Here is a 25,892-nt window from a genome sequence, read left to right as displayed (position 1 = left end):
TTCTGGCATTTCAACATTGCCAATAGTAATCCACTGGTCGGGAAAGAAGGTCCAAGGTTGTAGCTTTCTGAACAGACCTGTGTTCTTAAAGTTGCAATCATCAGGCACCTTCCCTGACCAACCAACATTGATGTTGATGAAATGTCCCCGGTGATCCACAAATGTTTGCATAACCCTGGAAAAGGACCCCTTTCTGTTGATGTACTCTGTGGCAAGGTGGTCTGGTGCGAAAAATAGGGATGTGTTCCCACTGCAGTTTGGGAACCCCATTGTTGCAACTCCATCCATTATGTCCTGCACATTGCGGAGAGCCTCAGTCCTGCATGTGATGGGGTGTTCACCCCACACCGGAGTGGAAGGGGTTAACGGAGGCCTGATTGGCCTGCCATACCCCATCCCAGAAAGGAGCAGAGGAGGTGAGTCCTCCAAGCAGCTTAGAGAGGCTACGGAAGAAGCAGCCAATTGGAACGAGGCTGCACGAAGCAGCCAATCAGGGCCCAGTGGACTAGTGCAAAAGGAGCTGCAGGGCAGACCAGGGTCAGTTGCTGTAGGGAGCTCAAGGAGTGAGGACTGTGTTCCTAGCAAGCTGCAGCAAGGGTAGCACCTTGGATAGAGCAGTTGCTGTTAGGGACTGGGGAAGCAAGAGGGAGCTCCTGGCTGGCTGCTAGGACTTGCTGGGTGAATGACCTGAGGAAAGGGTGAAGAAGGTGCTGGGGCTGCAGAGAAATGGCCCAGGGAATTGAAGCAGCATTGAATGAAGTTAGAGACGCAGCAGGAGGCTATCTACAGGTTCCCTGGGTTGGGACCCAAAATAGTGGGTGGGCCAGGGTCTTCCCCCCTCCCCCCCAGTTCGCCAGTGGTGGACAGTGATACCTACCCCCGGAAGGGGGAAACACAGATTGTGACATGGCCAGAGGGCCAGGTTATGAAGAGGGTGTTGCCGTACTTGGACTTAGACCGGTCTGCAGGCGGAGAAGACGATGGGAGAGGCACCACCAGGAGAGGGTGCATGGCTGGCAGAGCTAATCCCTGTGACAGCCAGCAGAAGGCACCGCTGTGGTGAGTGGACACTATCACACAGGAGATGATTAATAGCCCCACATAGTTGCATGACATCAACCCCCACGGTGAGCGCAGGTCTCATCCTGGTGTCCCTGTGCTGGAGGGCTGGGATGAGCTCAACACACAAATCCAGGAATGTGGCCTTGTGCATCCAAAAGTTCTACAGTCGCTGCTCATCAACCCAAGTTCGCATTATGATGGAATCCCACAGTCAGTGCTTGCTTCTCTGGCCCAGAAGAGGCACTCCACCATGTACGGCTGCTCCATGAATGCCACCAACAATCTTGAGTTGGTACTTGCTATGTCCCAAGCAATCTGACCTCCAGGAAATCCTCATGTTCTCTGAAGCTCTTCTTTTGGCTCAGCGAATACTGGAGGATCATGCATCCTGTGCTTGCAACACTTATGATTATAGAGTAGAGCTGTGTAAGCTCTATGCTTCTGTCAGCAATGGTGGACAATGCCAAGTCCCATGCGGGGTTGTGGGATATTTCAAAATAAGCATGAAAATTATGGGATGGGAATGACACTATTGGGTGGAGAAAGTTGTGTGCTGGGAAGTTGACCCCTTGCTGCCAGTCACCACTATACAACTCATTTCTGCCCCACCATGTATTCCTGAAACCCCAAAAGACAGTGCACTGGACGGTAGCAGGCTGCACACTGGGATACCTACCCATGGTGCATAGCACTATGCATTGAAACAAGCAGTTCTGGTGAATGTGTACAGTGCCCACACAAGGAGCCAAGTATGCACATGCACAAGCAATATACTAACTGCAGCAGCTTTATGCTAATATAACTTTTGGTGGCAAAAGTTTGTAGTATAGGCAGATGTGTCCTAAATTAAACAGAATAGAAGGATTCCTGTTAGCATGTCTCTAATGACCTTTTTCTTAGCAGCAAGGAGTTTGCCCTGGTAGACTTAATTTTCAAGATGGCTTTTAATCCCAAAGTGGAAAGCATCTGAATCTTCTGGATTCCCTTGTTAGCTTTCCATGATGACTCCATTAACGCTATTGGGAAAAACAGTCATTCGAAGCATTAGGAAAGTAAAGAGCCAGCAAGGAAGATTTATATTGTACTGCCAAGTATAAACCTTGGTTTTCCTTTGGGCAAACTCCAGGTTAGTCTCCAATTTTATCTTTGACTGTTGCCATATAAATACAGTTTTAATAACGGAAGGGGAGGTCATTAGCTTCAAAAGTAAACTTCAAGGCACTCGCTGTGTCACTGTTTAGTGTAAAAACAGCTACAGTTCAGTAGGTGAGATGCCTTCTATAGAGCCTCCTTCAAAGAAGCTTCCTGTGTAGTCTTTCAAATGATGTTCAGATGTTTCACAAAATTTAAGGATGTTGTGCAAGATTTTTTTTTTTTTTAAAATAGCTTTTCAAGGCAGAGGCCATGTCTTTGTGTGGGGTTTTTTTGGGTGTTGTGGTGTTTTGGATTGTGTTAAGTGCTGTACACACAAAACAAGACCTGCTCCTGACTGTGGCCTCTGAGAGCTGTAGTTACATAAATATTAAATAACAATATTGTTAGTATTTGGTAGTATAAAAAATATAGTCTGCACATTGTAATAGTAACTTCATTAGGTGCCTAACCATCATAGATGCTCCTGGACACCTTACATAAAAGATTAGAACAGGTAAAAATATTTAACTTCTGGCAAAATCATAACACTTTGGCATGAGCCATTGATGTGCATTTTCTGAAATAAAATATTACTTTAATCTGATTTAAATGGACCTGATTTCATTGCTCTCCAGAGATCAAAAATAAAGGTATTCTACAGAAGCAGAGAGAACCTGTACCACTTCTACCTCTACATGCTGCAACCTCCAAAAACCCTATATTCTCTGACTTCAGAGAGCAAGTTGCTTTGCAGGGAAGCTAAATGCTCAGTAACTTATGCATTAGTTTGTAGCACCTTTTAAGGTCCTAAGTGCAGACCTCTTATTGGCTCTCATGCTCTTAGTGCATCACATATGCTGTTAGTGACTTTGCACTCATTATTGAAAATCACTAGGGAATGATGCTTAGAGAACAGGAGCCTGACTGTGTGTTCTCAAGTATTATGCAATTTTCTAAAGTGTTTAATACTTGTAATACATTTATCTCTCCTCTTAAAAATAATTAAAAACCCTTTGGAAGCCTCGTAGTAGCGGAGAAGCTATCCTACATTTTATAGGCAGCATCCAGAATTGTCCACTGGTAGGTCACACACAATTGGAATCAGTGATTCACAGAATGTCTGCACTTCAGGGCCTGTAATAAAACAACAACAAAAGGTAAGTTTAAAACTTACTTATGCTAAATTCCCCTTTACCCAGTTTGTTGAAAGCTTCCAATATGATTTAAACAAACATTAAAATTGTTAGAAACAATTCCTGTTAGTCTGTTACAAATATTCAGAGTCTTTACAGAACGTGCTCATTCTATATGCCCCCTAAATCTCTTATCAGTGTTTTGTCAGGGTGTAGTCTTAACACAGTTTTGAAGGAATCAAGAGAACTTTTAGGATACATATAGTTACTGTTATTCATTGCACTTTACTTGATCTACCTGTAAGAAATTATCATTAATAAGGAGAGAGAATTTAAAAGGATGGAAAAGAGAAGACTTGACTGTGAGGGGGAGAGAGAACACGTATTTTTAGGTACACAAAAGCTAAGAAAAAATTGGAAGACATCAGAGCAAGCTGGTGTCCTGAAGCAGGCAAAGGCATAACTGGACATCAACATTAATGCTTAGCCATAAACAATGATTTGAGCAGTAACTGGAGAAAGGCATGCTGAGGGGAGCATAAGTCTTTCTTTCATCAGTTGTTTTAAAATGTTGCTAGTATCATGATTCTCTGACATCAAAAATAGGGGTGGTGCAGTCAGAGTGGAAGAAAATCATTACAATGGAAATTAAGGTTACCAAAAATCCAGTAAATCTTCACAGTAATGCTTTTAGATAAGTGACCTCTAGTTGGACATCTCTGAATTTGTCACTAGCTTATAACAATTAACTCTAGTTCTCTCCACTTCCTTTTTGAATACAGCTAGTTACCTACCTCACAAATTAGCATACACTCAACTTGTTACAAGACAACAGGCAGGCTTTGCCAAGATCCTCCAAAAAGCAGACCATCTTCCAAATCACATGCAGCAAGTGAATTAACTTTTTGTTTTGTTTATATTAACAGTTTTTCTTGATTCAGTGAGAAGGACATTGTTTAAAGCTCTGCATTGTCAATTTCTCCTCTGAAGTCTTCTCACCTCTTGAAGAAGTGTAGGTGGAGATAAATTGAAGCAACTCATGTGTAATGATAGCTTTTAAACATCTAAATAAGCAGAATGAGATCAGGAGAGCCACATTTTCAAGTGACTTCACATTTTCTATATTCTTGTGGAATGAGATCTGTAGTTTAAACGCAAGAAAATAAAGGTTTAAGAAAATTGGACTGCAGCTAGGAAAAAGTGGAGTAAAATCTCTCAAATCCTCTTCCAAAAGGTATGCTCCAAGAAGAGGCTACTAGGCAAGCTTAATGGAAGGCTTTCAAGGTCTCTCTCATAATTTAGATATATGCTACCAGGTTTTGCCTTGCTGCCTTTTTCATGTCCTTCTCCCACACTCATTTCAATGCCCACTTGGCCTGGGATACCACTACCTGCTCAGTCTACTCATGTCCTTTCATCCTTCAGGTCCTTCCTTTAAGCATGCTTCTTCTAAACTGCCTGTACATCCCAGCCCTCTCTTCAAGCCCTCTATCAACAAAATAGAATTGAGGAGGAAAGAGAAATTAAACAAAATGGGAAACGAACGTAGCACCACTAGCTGTCTCTCACTTTCTAGCCTTCATCTGTATGTTGTTTGGGACAGTGACCTTGTCTTGGTTGCCTACCAAGTACTTGGCACACTTCTAATGCTAGTAAACAGATATATACCCATCAGAGAGAGTTTACTGTCCAATTTATAGGAGACATTTGGTTTAACTGAAGGATTGTTTGTGTATTTCCAAGAAGGGTAAGAAAACTTCCTACCTTGCTATCTTAAATTCTTCAAGCGAAATCATCTCTAGATGCAAAGAAGGTTGAGAGAGCACTCGACTAAACAAGCTTCATCTGCGTTCCATACAAAATTAAATTATTATATTTCCAGATTTCCCCTTGCTTCTCTACAAGTCACAATGAGGGGAAAAGTTAGGCTCCTTTGATGTGAAAAAAGCAATATATCACTTCTCTGAAAGAACATTTCTCAGTCTCTCATGTGAAAAAGGATTAACACCTCCAACAAAGGTCCTCTAGATCACAGAACTAAGCAGCAATACTGAACAGTATTCCTGAGGAGTGGAAAAACTGTATTTAAGCAAGAGATTGTTTGAACTGGCAAACAGAAGCTTTTTAATAGCTGAAGATCTAAGATAAAGGATTAAACCTTTCTGAAGTATCTACACTTAAACTACTCTAAAGACAAGGAAGCGAGTTTAAATTCATGAAAGACCATCTTTGTTTTCCTAAATGAACAATGTTCTTTAGTGTCAAAATAGAATCTGTTCACTGCATTGTGAACTATATAAACTTTATTGCAATACCATATATCTGTTAGTGTGGTCTTGTTTAGGGTTTACTTTATTGAATTCTGACTTGATTTGAGCAGCTGCTGGGGACACAATATTTGCCCACATGTAAACTGATCATTATTAAAATATTTTGATGTGGACAAAATAAAGAAATATGCTGATTATCTGTTCTGTTAAAGACTACTTGTTCTGTATGTATAAGAGGAACATGTGAAATAAAATATTATAGCTTTAAGTGGCAATTTGTGGCATTTTCCCATACACAACTCTTAATTTGATACTTCATTGTTTCATAACATTAGGCATTATATCTAATAAACATGTATATTGGTCTAATACATATTTAAATGTTTGGAGCCGTGTTAAGCAGAATTTTATTTTAAAAATAGGCTTGATATCTACTGATATGTAATGTGAGATGTCAGCTCCAGAGATCTGAGATGGATATCATTTGCTTGGGATTAGGAATGGGAGGATTTTAATTTATTTATTTATTGCCATTTTTATATTCAAAAGTTAAGTGTAAGAAAATGAAATCCCACAGCACTTCTGTTAGAGCTCCTGATTGTTTAACCAAACCTTTGCTTAACTTGCTGTCTTAAGAACTAAATTACAGCATTTTTTATCGCAAATAGCAAACAGGTAACCTTCTGACCTTTTCAGTAAATCCCCAACTGAACCTTTGAAATTAGACTGGTTTCGCATTTTATGGCACAAAATAAAAATCTTATTCCGTTATAGTGTATCCTGAACACACATTTTATTAAGCTCTTGACTCATTCAGCCATGTGTATTTTGTAAAGTTCCTATGGTTATTGTTTTACAATAGCTGCTTCCAGAAGCATTGTAAGGGTTTCAATTAATCAGCTCTTTGTGTGCTTCAGACTATGCAAATTTATCGCATCAAGCCATTCAGCAGCTCATGGGAAAGCCGTGTACAAACTGTATTGTCTTCTAGCGCCTCCTCTCATTTAGAGTGATGTTTTTAATAAGCGAGCTAATCAAGTTTACTTATGCATTATTTATCTGTTAATTTTAATTCTGTTCTTTCTATCCTATGTCAAATGGGATGTAGCAAGTGATATGATAGATCTGTAAATGATTCAGGTGTTGAAGAAAGCTAATATGATTTAGCACTCTTCCCCCCCCCCCCCCCGGAGTTGTGTATATAGTTGTGTAATAAATATGATGGCTAATTAGAGAAATTTGAAGCAAACATACCTGGTACCATATATTGATTTGCAGATTTGTCTATAAATCTGTTCTCCCGCAAAATACTTTGTAACTATAAAACAGCAATTGTATTTGAAAATAGCCTTCTTACTGAAAGTTTAGGCCATCCCTTTAATTCCAATGTATACTCTGTCATTGGACACATCTAGTACTGAAAAATCCAGAGTGCACCTATTAAGGAATTAAGGTTATTTTTCTAACCATATAAGAGTAAAGGAGCTAAACAAGTTCATCCAGTAGTGGGCTTCTTCTCACCTCTGCAGCAGAAATTAGTAGTAATGCTGCTGCCACTTCTATTCACTTAAGTTAGTCCTCTTTTCTCTCCAATGTGCTGCCTGTTGACAGTAATTAGGCTTTTACATATTAGGTTGTTTTGACTTTTTAATTTTTTCATTTGTGAGTGTGTGTTTTATTTACGGAAAGTATCTGTATGGTGGCTTGTGAAAGAGACTTACCCCTACTGCTGGATATTTTTGATTGTTAAACAGTGTGTTTTAGAGTCAGGGCCGGCTCCAGACACCAGCGCAGGAAGCAGGTGCTTGGGGCGGCCAATGGAAAGGGGCGGCACGTTCGGGTCTTCGGCGGCGGGTCCCTCAGTCCCTCTCGGAGGGAAGGACCGGCCGCCAAATTGCCACCGAAGAATGAAGCGGCTTTTTTTTTTTCTCCGCCGCTTGGGGCGGCAAAAAAGCTAGAGCCGTCCCTGTTTAGAGTGGTAAATTCACACCTGCTAGCAAGCAACGACAGCAACACGTAAGGGACACAAATTCTAGAGTTTTGAATCTCTGTAGGTGGAAAAGTAAAATCTCTCAATAAAAAAAGTGAAGAGATCAATGTATCTTTAAGACCCTGATCTTGCAAAGAGATCCACGTTGTGAGACCCAGTCCATGAACAGAGTGGGATTCCATACAGATTGACATTTATGCCCACATGGATCCCTTTGCAGGGTGGGGTGAATATGTAGTCAAGAAATTATCACGTATCTGAACACAGTACGGTGCCAGTTGAAGAACAGCTCCTAGTTATCTTCTGTTCGGAAGAAAAGTTGCTTGAAAAGATTTGATTTATTTGGCTGCTGTGTTGTAAAGCACTGGAGTACTTCTCGTTAATTGGATTTTTTAAAATGCTGTTAGTGCAGTTTATAAAATCTATATTGAAATATTTGGAATAAGACCGTTTCAGTAACATCTTTTTTAAAAAGAAATTAATTATATGATGTCTGATCTCGATTATAAATTCCTTGCAAAAGTTTGTTCCAGAATTAAAGGGTTTTTTTGTTTGTTTTTTTGAAGTTGAGTGAATAGGCAGAGACCTAGAAAGCATCTGGCAATCTGCCTGCTTAGACTCATATTTGTAACGTAAGTCCACATATTTTTTAAATAAAAAAACAAGTTTCACTCCATGTAGAAGAACACATGCAGAATTATTTCCTGAACTCTTTATAGATGTTCAGCTCTGTCCCCAATATGAGAACTGAAATGTGTAGGTGAGGGCAGAATGTGGCCCATAATAGTACAGCATTTTAAAGTAGATCAGTCTCAGACTACATCTCTCACAAGAGATGGGGCATTTAAAGGTGGGGGAGGAGTAACATTACATGAGACTCTGAGGTATACATTAAAATATATATGTGATGGAGGAAAAAAGTTTTGAGGTGATGAGCAAAACTATTAGCTCCCTAAGTATGATGAATAGGGAATTCAGGCAAAACCATTTTATTTCCTTTTTAATGCCACAGAGGAAGTTTATACCCTAGTTTGAGAGTGTGTTCTTTTTCTGTAGATGGGCATGGTAAAAAATCAGTAGGTAAAGTGAATTTCAGTTCATACTTGGACAGGGAAAGCTCTTTAAATCCTGAGATTGTTTTATATCCTACATTTTTGGGGGTGTAATGCTCTATTATCCAATTTCAAAGTGGTGTTGCTATTGTGATGGATGATTTCATTTTATTTTTAATTTCCAAAAGGCTACACTGGATAGAGCTAATTTGCCTGTTTGGGTGTGTGGTTGTTGTCTCTTTTTTTTTTTTCCCTGAGGGATTTTAACCCTGCAATGTGGTTTTGCTTTTCACCAATAGACGGTTGTGCTGTAAACAATGGGTCAAGAATTCTGCTTGAGTTGGGCGTGGAATCTGGGGCTTAAAATATGAACCTGTAAATAGTGTGTTTAATATCAACATAATTTCTGTATGATGAATTTTGTGTTCTGTGCTTTTCCAAGGTCCTGAGAAAATTGTTTTTTAAATTAAATACATCATTAACAGTATTAAAAAAAATCCTGATGGTCTGTATATTGCATTAATTTAAGACTAGATACAAAGTTTCTGGGGATTATTTGTGTGAGATGATCTTAGAATTTTGGGGTAGGAAAATATCTTCAGTCGTGTTGTAATGTTTTTAAAAAATAAAATCTGGATTTAGAATTAAGATTTAGAACTTTTTGAAATGGGGACTTTAAAAATGGCCTACTCAGTTTCAGATCATCAGATTCTGTCTAAATATTTTGTTTTAACTTCTAAGCTCATTATGCTCTCTTTGTGTTAACTTGTATTAAAATCTGTCAGCTATGACTGGTCTCATAAGCACAGTCAGCGGACCAGAATAAGTTAATTATTTACTTGTGTCACTAGTGCTCTTCATCTAATGAAATGCACAGCTGTGTTAGATCTGCAGTTGGATGTGTAGATTCCATTGTTATACAAGTCAGCAGAGGGTAGAAGCCGCTATGATGGAGAGCCCTCAGTTCTTTCTGCTGTTCTGCCTTTCTGTGTCGATTTCATGGATCTTTTATCATTTACTTTCACACAAAACAAACAACACAGTGGCTGTCTGCTATGGGAACCGTCTTGGCATATTAAAGGGTTTTCAGAGCCTCAAGTAATTTTAAGTTAGCTAAAATTGAATTTTTGGCTTACAGGTGCCCTTAGTCCACATGCAATCTATGAAAACATTAGAAATGAAAGGGAATGGGGCGAAACTCTCAATTTATATATCCATAAATATTTTTTTGGAGGGGGTGGGAGGGAAATGTGCAGTATGCAGAAGATTTAATAAAAACTCTTGTATTCTAATCTGCTTTCACCAAATGCTCAAATCTTTCTGGGGAAAGGATTGTTAATGATTTGTTGCAAAGAGCTAGGGGAAATTAGTCTGTACTAGATTACAAACTAAACATAAAAATACAAAAGCTCCAGTTGTCTTCCCCTTTTTCCCTTCCCCCATACTTACCATTCTCATTCTATTAACTACTGTCCCATGCACCTATCCCTGTCTTGTTTGGACAGTGGATGAGGAGCTCCCTCCTGAGCAGACGCCAATATCCCTCTGTGAACTGGCTGGTTGGGGGATGCCTTTTTAGGGATGTAACCAGCACCCTCAGTCTTTGCTCAACCCCCTCCAGCCTAGGACTTTTCTGACCAAAGTGTGCTCTGGCAGTTGCACCAGACTGATCTCAAATAGATTGCAGATTCTTTCCATTCTGAGGGCTTCTGGAAAAGATTGACTAAAACACTAGGCTTGGTTCAAAGGAATAGGGTTTTTAGTGCTTGCATTTTAGCACCTGATTTGAGATGCAATATCAGTCTGTATGCCCTGTATGGTGGTGGTCTTTTCATCTGTCGAATTAGATATGGAAACAATGTTCAGGGTTGGAGAGGAAAGGTTTGTAAAGTATCTTAAACCAATTTGAATGGGTTTCACACATCTGACTAGCTTTTGGAATTGTTAACCTAGTTACCCCCACCTATGATCTTTAAACTATCATGACTGACATTTTTGGAACTTTTTTTTTTTTTTTTTTTTAGCGTAGAGGGGTCCATATCTGTCTAACAAACTGTAAGGTGTCTGGGACTTGATCATGTTTTCCTTGGTTTCAGAAAGCTCCAAGTACACAGACTTTTGCGCAGTAAATAAGTACCAACAGAAAACCCATTATTTTGGGTCAGTTTTCTCAAAGGCTTGACTTCAGTCAAAAGTTTTATTCATGCATGTTGGCCAAGATTTAAAACAAAAAACAAAAAAACAGTGATTTTTGGTGCCCAGCAAGACATCTTAAAGGGGTCTGATTTTCAGAAAGCATGCAGCATCCACTCTGAAAATTAGGTCCCTTTTAAGGTGTCACAAGTTAAGTGCCCAAAATCTTTAATCACTTTTGAAAAATGTAACCAGTATTTTCATCTCCAATGCCTTATCTTAGTGAATGAGCAAAATATTACCACTGAAGTTATGTATGGGAATGTTAACTCCGCTGGGTCTGCTGCAAGGGCACTGTTTTGGATGGTGTGGACTGTCATCGTAATGGAATTTATTCTTGCTAAAAAGTGACCCATGAGAAAAAGAGAGGGGAGGGGCTGAATAGTAAGAAAGTTTGGTAGTATCAGTCCTGATGTTGTCTCGCATTTTGTGAATTGAAATATTTTCTCTTCTCTAGGGGTATGTGGGCTGATAGTACCTCAGGAGGACATGCCATTTTGTGATACAGGAATTTGTCCAGATATCATTATGAATCCTCACGGCTTCCCATCGCGTATGACGGTTAGTAATTTATGTTATGATTAAAAAAACACTGTCCCAAAAATGGACAGTGAAGTGGATTAACCACAGTAAACAAGGTGTGAAAGTTGGACAACAAGATGCAGCATTGCATTTAAGATGTTCTTCCAGCCTTCATTATGTCACATGGTGTCTGCCCTGGGATTCTTCAGTGGGCTGCTTTGTATATGTCATAAGATATCTAAATATGATATATAAAATAAATGGTGATATAGTTTCTGGACATCCTGAACATGAGGTGCTATGCCTGAGACTTGTAGGAAAGCAAAACATACAAGTTATTCAGTCATTTGAGAGAGAGAGAGAGGATACTATCCTTCCCTTAACACTGTTTTAACATGTGCCATCCAAGCTACGCATCAGCTTTCTTCATTCCAAGGGAAGTTTGCCTACCTATTCTTCTGTCCTTCATTGGTGTGCTTCAAAAGGGATCGAGAGAGAGAGAAACACAAGGTTAACATTAATAGTTCTGACTCTGTCACTGATGGGTTGGTAAGCTTGGATTTATTCAAATCATTGTAATCCAGTCTAAACACTTATGTACCATCACACAGTAAAGTTTAACTGGGTGCTAAAGCGTTTGTAGGATTGAGGGCTAATAGAGTATTTGACTAACTCTGTAAAATAAATGGTTTTCATTGAACTATTTAACAAAAAAGAATTAAAATAAACTACCCATTTAAAGCTCAGATTTTGTGTCTGTTAATGCATGGGGGGAAAATTGGCGCACTGGTCAACTTTTGAAAAAGAAACCAAGAAAAACTTCAGATTCCAAATTTCTTTTTGGCAAGAAACTGCTAAACCACCATGAAATAATAGATCCTGAATTGAAAGCCAGCTTCCTATAAAATATAATCTTATTGCTCCCTCGTTTTATTCTTTCGCTCTTCCTATTCAGTTCACTCTTCCTTCAGTACCATGATGCATCTCTTCTAGCTCATGTGTCTTTTCTTCTCTTGTTAAACTTCAAAATATTTTTCATTGACTCTCAGTGTTGTTTGTTTCTCTAATACAGTGGTTCCCAAACTTTAACAACCTGTGAACCCCTTTCACTAAAATGTCAAGTCTTGCGAACCCCCTCCTAAAAATGAATATTTCCAGGGATTTTCTCCTTTACCTGAGTATAAATTATAAAAGCAGTGATCTTGGAAATATAAAATTTGTTTTTATGACATGCTTATTACACACTATTTATTATTACTTATTATTTATCATTAGTATTTTTATTACATTATGAAAATGGCAACACTCTTCCAAGATCTCACTTTCGTAGCTTGTATCACTTTGAATAAGCCTGTTATAAGACAAGGCTCCTATGTTTCATCAAGGAGTATCAGATGTGAAACAAGCATGAAGGTATTTAAGAAGCCAACTTAAAGAGTTCCTCCTACATAAGCATTCAGGTCTTGAGCAGTCCAGGCAAACAACGCACGTTACAACAAAGCTTCATAATAATTTTTAAAACAGTACTAGCTGCCTATTTAATTTTAAAAACAGCAAAAAATATCCACCTCCCTTTCCATTTCTTATAAGGAGTCTTGAAGTTTAAGTCTCCTCAGTGTGATAGATATGTTTGCTTTGATCTGCTTAGCTCTTAGAAGTCCAGGGGCTCCGGGCTGCTGGCCCCATGGTGCCTGGGGTCCCTAGGGACAGCTCTGTCGGCCATTAAAGAATTTTTTCCCGAGAACCCCTGTAACATTTCGTGAACCCCAGTTTGGGAACCACTGCTCTAATACATACTTTTTCTTCGTGACATTCCTCCTTTTCAGCGAGACTCTGACATTACAATCTGCCTAGCATAAGGAGCAGCTGAGGGGAAGATATTGACTTGGGAGCTCTCAGGAGTCACAATCTCACGTCCGGTCTCCCTACTGCTCCAGGCAGGATGTAATCTTTGGGTCTATGCCAGGCACAGCAGATTCTCCCCAACATGCCAGCATAGCTATGTCACTGAACTTACTGGGGGCAGAGCCAAGACTCCATCCAGCTGGGTTGGGGAAGTATAAGCTCTACAGAGCCTACTTCCCCATATGAATTACTGTCCATGATGAAAGTAACTGGTACATAGACCTATGGGAGCGCTTTGCACCCCCTTATGCCCTTGCACTGCCATGCTAGTCAGGCTATCATCTGGCCCTTTATTTATTCAGCCTTTCTCCCTTGTTGGTTTTTAACTTCTATGTTTTCTTTTTTCTCACCACTATCTTTCTCTCCTCTACTCCTGCTACTGATCTCTGGCACTTTAATCTCCTTGGTTTTCTGGTAGCGGGGACTAGATCAGAAGTCCTGTTCACCTTCCAAATGTGAATGATGAGGACGAGCCAGGTGACGGTGAATTTGCAAGTCTTGCCCTCCATGTGCCAGTGAATTGTCAGTTCTGTATTAAGATGCTACATTTTAAAACTCGAGGAGGTGTATCGGAGGTGTAACATGGATATCATGGAAGTACTCTTCCTTTTATAACTTTCTCATGTTTTCCATTGCGCAGGTGGGAAAGTTAATTGAGCTCTTGGCAGGGAAAGCTGGTGTCCTAGATGGCAGATTTCACTATGGAACAGCTTTTGGAGGTAGCAAAGTTAAGGATGTGTGTGAAGATCTCATTCGCCATGGGTATAACTACTTAGGGAAGGACTACGTAACATCTGGCATCACTGGGTAAGAATCTGCTGCAAAAATTTAGGCATTTCAGAGTAGGAGTGAGGAAAGGGCAATTTTTATGTAATTTTCTTTAAAAAAAATTGGCAGCAATTTTTATGTGCTGTTAGAATAAGATTTGCAATGTCACGTTTACTACAATAGTACTGTTAAATATGGAATTGGAGGCAGGTGTCTGTTCCTTGGGCTATATGTGTATGTGCTTTTTTGGTGATTATACAGTGATTCAATCTTACATAGTTGTCTGATCTGTAACTTCCTGCTGTGTTGATAAGACTGTCTTCAGAGACAAGGAGTTCAAAGAACATGAGAGAGTTTAGGAACAGGAAAAACCCATATGGCCCAACATGCTTGCCCTTTTAAAAAGGTCTCTTAATCCCACTTTTCTGCTTTTTCACTATTCCTCCCAGTCTCCCCCACCTACCTCCACTCACAAATCAAATGTATTCAATGGAAAGGATAATCATAGAATTATCAGGGTTGGCAGGGACCTCGGGAGGTCATCTAGTCCAACCCCCTGCTCAAAGCAGGGCCGATCCCCAGACAGATTTTTGCCCCAGATCCCTAAATGGCCTCCTCAAGGATTGAGCTCACAACCCTGGGTTTAGCAGGCCAGTGCTCAAACCCCAGAGCTATCCCTCCGCCCCACAATCAACATATGGAATAAGGTAATTGGCAAGGCAATTAGAATATAAATGAATTCAAGAGACACCTAGATATAAGTGCCCTATTTACTCCTTGATCCCTAAATTAGGTATACATTCTGCATGCATTTCTTTCTATTGATAACATAAGCTATATGAATGATACACATTAAATGATGTGAATAATATCTTAAATCACAGTTCCACTTCTCTCAAACAGTCAGTCTTAGCTTGCAACTGGTAGCACACGGGTGAAATGCACCCACACAGCCTCACTGAAATCAGATGGGCTCTGCACAGCCACAGCAGTCTGCCCCCATGCTATCAGTTGCAGATTCAGAGCCTTATTCTCCACATGAGTGTACAGTAATACACTGGACTGTTATGAGGACGCACTACCAAACTATTCTCTAGAAGTTTATTCATGACTCCATTGCAGATTGTCCTAAAAGTCCAGATGCATTTTTTTAAATAATTCATGACTCCTGGGTTATTTCAAATTGCTTTGCTGCTGTTCCTATCTAGTAGACTGTTTCATATCTTAGGGTAAAAATGAGCTGACCCAGAAGATTGTGTTTATTGTTTTTATTCCTTTAGAGAACCCTTGGAAGCATATATCTATTTTGGCCCTGTGTATTATCAGAAACTAAAGCATATGGTGTTGGATAAGATGCATGCCAGAGCTCGAGGCCCTAGAGCTGTCCTTACCAGGTATTGTTGAAGAATGTGTGCAGAGTATTTGCTGTATAATCAGAAATGTGCTAAATTCACTCAGCAGATAAAAGATTAAGGTGGTTTGTCTCTTAGTATTTAACATATTTTATGTTTCTCGTTTAATATTATTTGTGAAAAAAACCAAAACTCTTATGGAACTGTGATAGGAGGAAGTTAGTTTGCAAATCCAAAGAGTGCTTCATAAAATTCAAGTTGAGGCTTCTACTCTGTTCTTAACTCATTCCGTTGCATCTGGGGAAATGTAGACATGAATCACTGGGTGATGTTTTTAACGTAACAGATATAGACCTATGGTGTTGTTTAAGAGCATTGCTCTCCCTTTTTGTTTCAGTCCTCACTGGCATGTTAAAAGCTTTTTTTCCTTCTGTTTTTGATGTAACTGTAGTGTTCTCACAACACACTGTGTGAATGGAAGAAAAACTTCCTTTGATATTGGAGCAGTCACTGGTATTTTTACATAGTACAATTAATGTTGTGACACCAACTTTTGCCCTTTAATATGAAATGAATGGATTGGCTACAATTTAATGTAAACACCCCTGTCTCTTTCCTCCTCCCACCCAACCCCAATCCCTGTGGTATGGCCAAGAAAGTTCTATACCCCAAGATGGCATTTACCAATCAGTGACCTTTCTGTTCTTATTCAGCATGGTGCTTGTTGACAATTTCAGCACACCCTGCAATTCATCAGTGTCAAAACTTACAAAGAAGCCTGTGATAAGTCTCCATTTTCAGCTGTTTCATTAAAGATCTGATAAAGCTTCCTCAGTTCCCGTGGTGCGGCTATCATTGCACTAAATATGAATTATCCAGTCACGTTTGCTTTCATCTGGCTTTCTCCTTGAATAAACATGGGCAAGTCTACACTACCCCGCTACATCAGGAGCAAAAAGGGTCAACATTGGTGTCTTTAGTTTCAAGTTTAGGAGTCAGAGGATGTGCTTGAAAAAGCATGTATGTAATGCAGTATGCTTCCAGGGATTTACTACCTCCATCTACATCAGGGATCTCAAATTCAAATCACCACGAGGGCCACATGAGGACTAGTACATCGGTCTGAGGGCCGCATCACTGACACCTTTTCATATAAAGGTACAAAAGCCCCCCACCCCCTGTTGCCCCTGGCCCCGCCCCCACTCCACCCCTTCCATGAGGCCCTGCCCCGCCTCTTCCAACCCCTTCCCCAAATCCCAACCCTTGACCCGCCTCTTCTCCACCTCCTCCCCTGAGCGCGTGGCTCCCCGCTCCTCCCCCCTCCTTTCTGGAAAGTGCTAAGCAGGCGGGAAGTGCCTGGAGGTAAGCAGAGGAGCGGGGACATGGCAGGCTGCGGGGGAGGGGAGTTTGGCGGCCGCAGGAAATAACTCTGCGGGCCGCATATTTGAGACCCGTGATCTACATGTTCAAGGACTCTGGATTTATCTGGCTTCGTGCCCTTGAGGCCAAACAAAGACTCATCCCCTTCAGCTATAGTCCATATGGCTGCTCATGCTGCTCAAGTTGATAGGCCAAGAGGATCCATCAAACCTTATTTCACTGAATCACTTTGCTTGGAAGTGACCTCTGGTGGATTACCTTGTCCATCTCGCTGCATCATAGTAGGATTGCTTGCATGATCCCTAAATCCTGTGAGACAGCTAGCTGTCCAGTCTAGTCTTGAATATCACTAGTGAAGATGATTCCAAAATCTCTTCTGGAACCCTATTTACCTAACTAGCCCTGCCTTGGTACTTATATGCACCCATCTAAATCTTAGCACCATTACCTTTTGATCCGTTCTTGTTAATGAATTACAGCAATTGATCACTGTCCCCTTTATAACCTACCCTCACATACCTGCATAATAGTCCATGTCTGCTTTTATCTGGCTTTCCCCTTGCTTTTGAGGAAACTAGCAGATCGTTCGATTTAAGCTGCCTTATGACCACCAGTCTTAGAAACTGTTTGTCTCCACTAATTCATCCTTTCTTATTACCATCACCTCCACTAAGAGAATGAGTTCCAGACTTTCATGTTTGTTTCTTTATCCATTGCATTTTACAGAGGACAGAGTGAACTAACTGTATCTTAAAATGTGAGTCTGTGCTTTGAATAGTACTCCTATAAAAACGACATTTCATTGTGGGGTTCACTGGTTATTGTCTCAATCATTTCCATATCAAATGTGCTTAGTTTTGCTTTGTAAAACTCTCTTTACAACTGTGGAAAACTCCACCTGGGATCCGAGAGTCAAAGCTGGCTTCTTTCCTTCTTGAACATCACTAGTACTAAAGATTCTGCAGATTAAGTGATGCCCACACACATCTGTCTAGCCTCATTGTCTTAAACATCCGTTTTTGCTTTTTTACTATTGCTATGCATTGAGTTGATGTGTTCATTTATCTCCTTGATACCTAGATTTTTTTTCCCCCCATGAGCAGTTAGTTAAGGTAGAACCTGTATATATGTATATGGATAGTCTAATATTTATTTATTCTAATGTGTATTATCTTGCATCTGAATTTAATCTGCTATTCTGTTCTATATAGGTTTTTACACCATCATTGTAGGATTTGAGGGCCTTCCAGTAGTGCATTGAGCAACGTGACTAACATCTGTCACATGTTTGTCCTCTTATCCTTTCCCCAGGGAGAGGTGTGTGCGCAGGGAAGTATCTTGTTTTAGTGTTTGTTTGGTTAAAAACAAAAAAGAGAGAGACCGAGCTATATGTTTCTGATAGAGAAAGCAAGTCACAGAAGTGCACCTTGCCAATGGAGCAGGAGGTGGGAAGGTCCTTAGTTCCTGGGGGAGTTCTTTTCACCGTCGGAGTGGCCCCTAAGAAAGCTCTGTCTCCTGTACAGGTCAGCTTCACCCTCATCGTAGAAAGCTCCGTTGTGCCAGAGGAGCGAAGTTGACTCGGAATCAGACCCTTTCTCCTCTGTTAGACTAAATTGGTCAGTTTCAGAAAGCTGTGTCTGTGGGAGCAAAATGTCACTGCAAAGAAAGAGACCTGACAGCAGCTGGTGTATGAATATAAAGGCTTCGAGGGTTAGGCAGTGTTCCTAATTTTAGGCTCATCCTATCCTCTCTGCTCTATGGCAAAATGTTTGGGGTTCATGGGTCTCCACCCCGAGACATAAACGGGTGCCAAAGGCCCCAAATAAAACTCGCAGGCAGCATCAAAGAGGAAGCTAGAATCCTATTGCCCAGTCAGCTCCATATATTATGTAACTACATTTACTTTTCTATGCAGGAAATCGGTGTTGGCGCCTCTGCCGGTTATTTTCTCTTCTTGTGCGCACATACACACATACAATTATCAGGGTGAATAACTCAGTCCTAGCTTGTTGCCTGCTTGCATTTTGAAATAATCAGACACACCAGTTTCATAATGCATTGTAAGAAAATAATTTGGTAATACTGGTCAGTGTTGCCCTCCGCTCCCCAAGGCCTTGGAGCAGTGTCCCCTCTCTTCCTGTCAGAGATATGAAGGTCCTTTCGATAACATCCCCACCCTTGAGGCCCAGCGATTCAGCCAGCTAGCACTGTTTAACAGGTATCGGTGATCACTGTTGAGCAGAGCGAGACATACTTTCATCCCCCGGGGTTGAGTACCTTTTCCTCTGCTGGCCTAGGAAGCAAGAAACAGGGCAAGAAATTGAACCCAGTCTTCTGGATAATGCAGAATAGTGCCATTAAACTGTTGATCTGGGTTGAGGTTTTTAAAGTAAATAAACATTGGAGTTAACGGCTTGATTATTCCAGTTCTAACGGTAATAGTTAAGTAAACAATATCAGGATCAGCTGGCTCCAGTTTTTCATTTAAGGATGTGGTTCTTTTACTTTCAGTGCTTCTGGTGCTGTCTGGTTTTAGTTGTGTTTCTTTTTGTTTTTTGAAATTTGAAATGTTTTCTGTTTTTCAAGCTTCCATGTTTGGGTCTCTTGAGCCACTGTTTAGAATGCAGAAAGGAAGTAATTGCTAGGGACAACAGCTGAGGTGGCTGGGTGGATGAAAGAGAGAAGGAACACGCAAACCCTTTATAAATATTATATTTTATAATATTAAATAACACTTAAAGGGGAGGGGAGATTTCAAAAGCACCCCAGTGTGTGTGGAGAACAAGTCACATTGATGTCATGTAGGCTTTGTGCTGCTAGCTCACTTACGAGGTTTTGAAAAACCCACTCTCTGGGTAAAATTTTCTAAAGCATCTAAGTCCCATTGACTTTCAGCGAGACTTAGGCATCTGTGCCAGTTTTGAAAATGGGGGACTTAGGTGCTTTACTCTGTATCTTTAAAGACCATAGGTTTCTAAGGACTGGAAAGGAAAGAGTGCACATAGTTTTTCCAGAATCTCATTATTCCATTAACTGGAAGGGGAGTTGTGGGGTCTCAGAGGCAGATTTTCAAAGGTAGGTAGGCACATAAAAGATGCAGATAAGTGCCTAGTGAGATTTTCAAATGTGCTTAGGTGCCTATGTGCACCTTGAGATGCATCTTTATTCAGATTCCTTTCAAAATCTGGCCCTCACAGCCTTGCCGGATAAGCGCCGGGATCAATCATTAAAGCGGCGTCTGAGCATGAAGATGCCACCATCTGTGTGTGAGAGAACTAGGATGTTAAACTGTAAACAGATTCTTCCGATTGTCACAACAAGGAAGAAAATGAAACCAATTACATGAATGGAAGGACAAATTTGAATTGCAAACAGATTAGCTTTACGTTCCCAAGGTGGTGAGAGAAAAAATGAAAGACTTCTTCGAAAAGTAAATACAGTTTAAACCTTGACAAGATCCATTGAATCTAGTAACTCAGATAAATAACTACAAAAAGGTAAGCAGGATAATTAGATATTGAGACCATTTATTTTTTGAACCATTTTTCACTCTAAAATTGCAACTTTACTATGGAAATAAAATAGTTTGAATTATTATACACAAAATACGTATATTACAAAAGTTGCAGGCCCGATTTGCTAGTACACACTGGCTGCTTTATGCCACTCCAGTGATGCAAAGCATCCAGATATCCAGCTCCACCACCCAGGTTAACCTGTGCTTTAGGACCACCATAAACAATTCTTCCTATCCCTTGGTGTTTAAAGGTCTGATCCATGGCTCATTGAAGTAGAAACTTCCATTGATTTCAATGGTCATTTTGTATCCATCCCTAAACCTTTAAAATCCTTTTATCTTCTTTTAAATATTTCATGTGACATATTCTGGTTAGCAAATTACCCAGGACAAAATAGACTATATTAAAACTGCATACAAAAGAGTTATCTTCATGGAGTGGAAAACCAGGAGTCAAGATAAAAGATTCAGAAATGAGTATTTCTTTAAGGTAAAATGCAGCCTATCTTTAATTACTTAAAGGGATTCTGTAATGATTTAGGCAATGCATATAAATTATTTTGTTTAATACATTGTGATATTTTTAAATGTTTCCATTACGTTTTTTTAAAAGTTGCTTTTTTGTCATTCAACTGCTGTTTGCAACCCAAATATTGCTGCAGTGTGCTAGTATGTGAGTATCAAAGACTGCAGTATTGCCAACCTCTAAAGGGTTCCAAAATCATGAGATTCATTTTTTAAAAAAACTTTTTTTTTAGCCAGTCTTGCATTTTGATTTGCATTCTGGTTTCAGAGCCTTTTAGAGTGCACTCGAATCACATTTTCAAGCATTTCTCCACAACCACAAGGAGCAGAAACTTACTATTTTTGTAAACAAAAGCTGAGACTTTCCCATAATCACTTGTGTTCAAGAGCTGGGTCTAAGTAAAATGCCAAATATCATGAGGTTCGTGATGAAATCATGAGTTGGCAACACTGAACTGACAAATCTATATATGTTTTGCATTTCTGCTTAGACAAACTGCATAAATGTTAAGAAAAGTCTTTTTAAATTGTTTCCAGTTTAATAATCTTTTACTAACGCACATGAAAGAGAGGGAGCAGCAGGCCAGGCGTTCTTCGAGGGCCCTTCAGCTTTGGAACTTGCTGTCCTGGGTCCAACTAGTCCTAGTTTATTGATGTTTGCAAACATTGATAGTGTGTTGCAAAGCCTCCTGTATTTTACTAGCTGAGAGAGACCAAGAGGACACTGGTGGGAGATCATAATATTTTTCACTGTTGTGTTATGACTTGTATTAAAGAGTGGGCAAAAGGGGATTCCTGGAATAGCTGTTTGTATAACACAGCTTTTAAAATATGTCAAGGGGCACCTAAAGCATAGGTGCTTCCTTTTAATGTGTGTTTTAAAGTGAAAGTAACTTTAAATGTCCTTTTACAGTTTTTTTTTACTTGTAAAAAAATGTCAAATTAAAACAAACATCTCATTTTTCCAGTAGGTTTTTTTCATTTCTACATGTATCAAATGACTTATTTAAAATTTTATCCGAGGTGTGAAGTTTTTTTTCCTAGATCCCATTAGCTAGAATATATGTCCAATTAAAAACACATCATCTGTTTTGGCTCCTGTTTTATTTAGCTGGATAATAAAACATCAGTACTTTGAATGCTCTGTAAACATAATGTTTACTAATTTTGCATCCGTGTATGTAGTTATAACTGGATTCTTGGCTAAGGAAAACTCATGTTATTTTGCATTTATTCAACTAAATCCGTGAAATAAAGAATTATGGTCCAGATATTGCAATCCTTACTCATGTAACTGCTGCATATTACTCGTGCGTAAGGACCATTTGCATGTATAAAGGTTTGCAGGATTTGTCCTGTGGTTGTAGACCTTTAATTTAAGCCTATTGGTACTATTCCTTAGGGAATACTTTCCTAAAATTTGAGGGCATATGTTCCAGAAATACTTACTATTATATTCTTTAAATTGCTTATTTCAAAGGCAACCCACTGAAGGTCGATCGCGTGATGGTGGTTTACGTCTTGGAGAAATGGAACGAGATTGTTTAATAGGTTATGGAGCCAGCATGCTTTTGCTGGAGAGACTGATGATTTCAAGTGATGCCTTTGAAGTGGATGTCTGTGGACAGTGTGGCTTGCTGGGATATTCTGCTTGGTAAGTTGACTCATTTTAATGTTTTCCTGTTAGTGGGTTTACATCCTGATCTTTCCCTCTTATTTTACACATGCAATATTATGTTCTGTATGTCCACTTTAAAGAAAGCTATTGAATCTTTAAATTATGTGAAGCAAACTGATTAACACAGTAAATACATCTACAGAATAATACTTAACACTTGTGTAGTGCTTTTCATCTTCAAAGTGCTTTGCAAACGTTAGTTAACATTTCCATACATTTTAATTAATCTACATCAATGACCGGGTAAGTGTAAAGGGGATGCACTCCGAATGGTCATGGGATTGGTAACAGGATATAGAGCTTTTCACTATTAAGGCACTGGTTCCTTCTGACTTGGTAGTGCAGTTATCACACACAGTGGGAAATGAGTTAGTAGTCTATGGGCCAAATTCTGTCCTAACTGAAGTTGAAATGTCAGAGGGTTCAAGGAAAAACAAAATCTGGCCTTTCTGGTCCATCTCTCAAAGTGGGAATAAATATCCATGTCCCAAAACTCAGTCACAGTTGGTACCTTTTGGCAGCCTGAGAGACAGGACAAGGTTGGAATTAACATGGAAACTGTACTGCCCTCTCACTCATTCTCTAGGGCAGGGGCGGGCAAACTTTTTGGCCTGAGGGCCGCACTGGGTTTCATAAATTGTATGGAGGGCTGGTTGGGGGGGGAAGGAGGAGGGTTGTGGCCCAGCCCCCACCTTCTATCTGCCTCCTCTCCCCCGGACCCCTGCCGCCCCATCCAACCCCTCCTCTCATTTTTGATGAGCCCCCCCCCGGGACCCCTGCCCCATCCAACCACCCCTTCTTCCTGTCCCCTGACTGCCCATGGAACTTCTGCCCCTGACTGCCCCCCGCCACCCCATCCAACCCCCCCTCCTTCCTGACTGCCCCCCCGGGACCCCTGCCCCCATTCAACCCTCTGTTCCCCCCTGACCGCCCCGACCCCTATCCACACCCCTGCCCCCTGACCACCACCCTGAACTCCCCTGCCCTCTATCCAACCCCCCCCTGCTCCCTGCCCCCTTACCGCGCTGCCTGGAGCACCGGAGGCTGGTGGTGCTGGAGCCGGGCCACGCCACCACCACTGCACAGCACAGAGACCGGGTCAGGCCGGGCTCTGCAACTGCGCTGCCCCAGGAGCTTGCTGCCCCGCCGCCCAGAGCATTGCGCTGGCGGTGGAGCGAGCGAACTGAGGCTGCGGGGGAGGGGGAACAGCAGGGGAGGAGCCTCCCGGGCCAGGAGCTCGGGGGCCGGGCAGGACGGTCCTGCGGGCCATAGTTTGCCCACCTCTGCTCTAGGGGCTTGTCTACATAGAGTTTGTTTTCCAATTTAACTCAACCAACTTAATTCAGTTGTTGCAACTCTCCTACTGGGAACAGGCTGTTTGATGGGTTTGTGTCTTAAATCACGTTAGCTTAGGTCATTTACAAACCAGCTTAAGATAAATTGATTGACACTTAAAACTAATTTAAGTGTCCACACACACAATTGCATGGATTTATCTAAATTGGTTTAAAATCACACCTTTAGTTAAAATGGTGCAACTTTGAGTGTAGACCAGGGCTTAGTTAATTGTCTCTGAGAGCTTGTCTGCCCAGCATGGCAAAGTGCACTGAAGGGTGTGATCTCTAGCGCTCTAACATGTTGTGCTGTAGCCAACCTGTGTAGACCCCGCTGGAGTGCTTTAAATGGTACCCAGTTCAGATTAATGTTGTCCTGCTTGAAATGGAACTACATCAGCGTGAACTAGAGCATGCCAGCTGGATCTACATGGGGCAGTTAGAACGCAACATGCTAGCGCTCTACAGATCACACCCCTCTGGTGCACTTTGCTTCGCTGTGTAGACAAGCTCTAAGTCATTGGCAGTGTACTGTTGGGAAGCTTGCACTGCCACTCACTGTACCTCTTCTGTAGCTAGCTTTGAAAATTAACTTGGAGGACTGATGGCGGCCATTATCAGTCTAGCACATTTCATGATACTTAATTGAATTAACTGTTATCTTTTATTAAGGGAGAGTGATGAGATTTTTACCAAAAAAAAAAACATAGGACCATATATTTCTAAGGCAGTCATAAATATTTTTGAAGGAATGCTATTTTTTTCAGTAAGATTTTCAGAAGCATGTAGTGCCCTTTCATACTTAATTTTACTACAGAATAGAAAAAAAATCTTTAATACCATACTGTTTTTTCTGCAAGTTCCAAAATACACAAAGGGCACCATTAGTAGATGGTGTTTTTAGTTGCTGAGACTGGGGTTTTTTTGTGTACTGTAATTCTACCCACATTCTCTGACCTACTCCAGTTCCCTTAATACTTTCTGTATGTTCTCACGAGCAATAGACTTTCTGATTTCCTTTTACAAGTCTGCAGGATTCTCTTCTCTAAAGCCATTTCTCCACCTAACATACCAACCGGGAGTAGATGGGTGCATATTTGTTTTGTTCATTTGTAGAGAATGTTTTCTTTTGGGTTGGAGGACCAGGAAGAGCCTGAGCTCACCTCTGAATCTCTGATCTATGCTGTACCAATTCCGTATCGCATAGATCTTTTGGAGATGTTAGTATTGCTTTAGTCTCCCATTGCCACATGCTTGTCCTTGCTAGAGAACAGAGTTTACCACTCTCCTGGTGTCTCTGGGCCAAATTTTGTTCTGGAACCAGAGTAAACTCCAGGGGCACAGGTGTTTTAATGATTGCCCCTGTGGCCGTTCCAGGGGCAGTGGTGGACAGGAAATAACAGTGAAGAAGAGCACACAGGAATGCATTAGTAGTAAAATTCAAGGGGCTCTATTCTCCTGCCCTAGGATAAAAGTGACTCTTTTATTTAAAACAGTGGGAGTTACTTGGATCCTGCCTTGGAAAAATCAGGCCCCATGTCCGCTACTGTTCTAATACTACAGAGATTTAGCTCAATACAATAGAAAGATCTGTATGTATGGTTTTGTTTGTTTTTGTTAAAAAAGCAAATGTTTTCAGACTATCTAATGAGTCCTGCTGGCTCAGGTTTTTCCTTGAGTCTTTGTGGTGCCTGTAAAGCTGATGGATTACGTCTTTGCAGGACAGAAATCATTTAAAGGGGAATTGGACTCTCCCCTATGCTTAGCACAGGAAAATTACTTTCTTCTCTGGAGAACTTCCAGCCCCTGCTAGAAAATCCTCCAAGTCTAAACTTTAGAGAAACCAAAAACGCTCTTTAACTGGATACAGGAATAAAGACAAAGACCTGATTGCACATCATATCTGTATTATTTATAAATGAATGATTTACCTTTTAGAAAAAGGAGAACCAGCTGTATCAATGTCCTTGAACCCCCCAGCCCCTGAATCCCAGCCATAGATTACTGAATAGTTGAGATCAGGTTCACCACAGACTCAAACCTTCATAATTTCCTGTGAGTCTTGCAGCGCAGAAGA

At 40.6% G+C, this 25,892-nt stretch overlaps 1 protein-coding gene across 1 annotated transcript in view; it reads left to right on the top strand.

Moving 5' to 3' along the window:
• POLR3B (RNA polymerase III subunit B) overlaps positions 1 to 25,892 on the top strand; it is a 124,001-nt gene that overhangs the window by 90,760 nt on the left and 7,349 nt on the right. Inside the window, exons 23-26 of the mRNA XM_026657465.1 lie at positions 11,292 to 11,395; positions 13,902 to 14,068; positions 15,310 to 15,423; positions 22,284 to 22,457. Of these exons, the coding sequence (XP_026513250.1) occupies positions 11,292 to 11,395; positions 13,902 to 14,068; positions 15,310 to 15,423; positions 22,284 to 22,457 (559 nt within the window). The remainder of the gene's footprint in view (positions 1 to 11,291; positions 11,396 to 13,901; positions 14,069 to 15,309; positions 15,424 to 22,283; positions 22,458 to 25,892) is intronic.

This window comes from Terrapene carolina, unplaced genomic scaffold, assembly GCF_002925995.2.
Source record: "Terrapene carolina triunguis isolate 2854851 unplaced genomic scaffold, T_m_triunguis-2.0 Scaffold247, whole genome shotgun sequence".
NCBI lineage: Eukaryota > Metazoa > Chordata > Testudines > Emydidae > Terrapene > Terrapene triunguis.
This window is presented reverse-complemented; position numbering and strand designations above follow the sequence as displayed.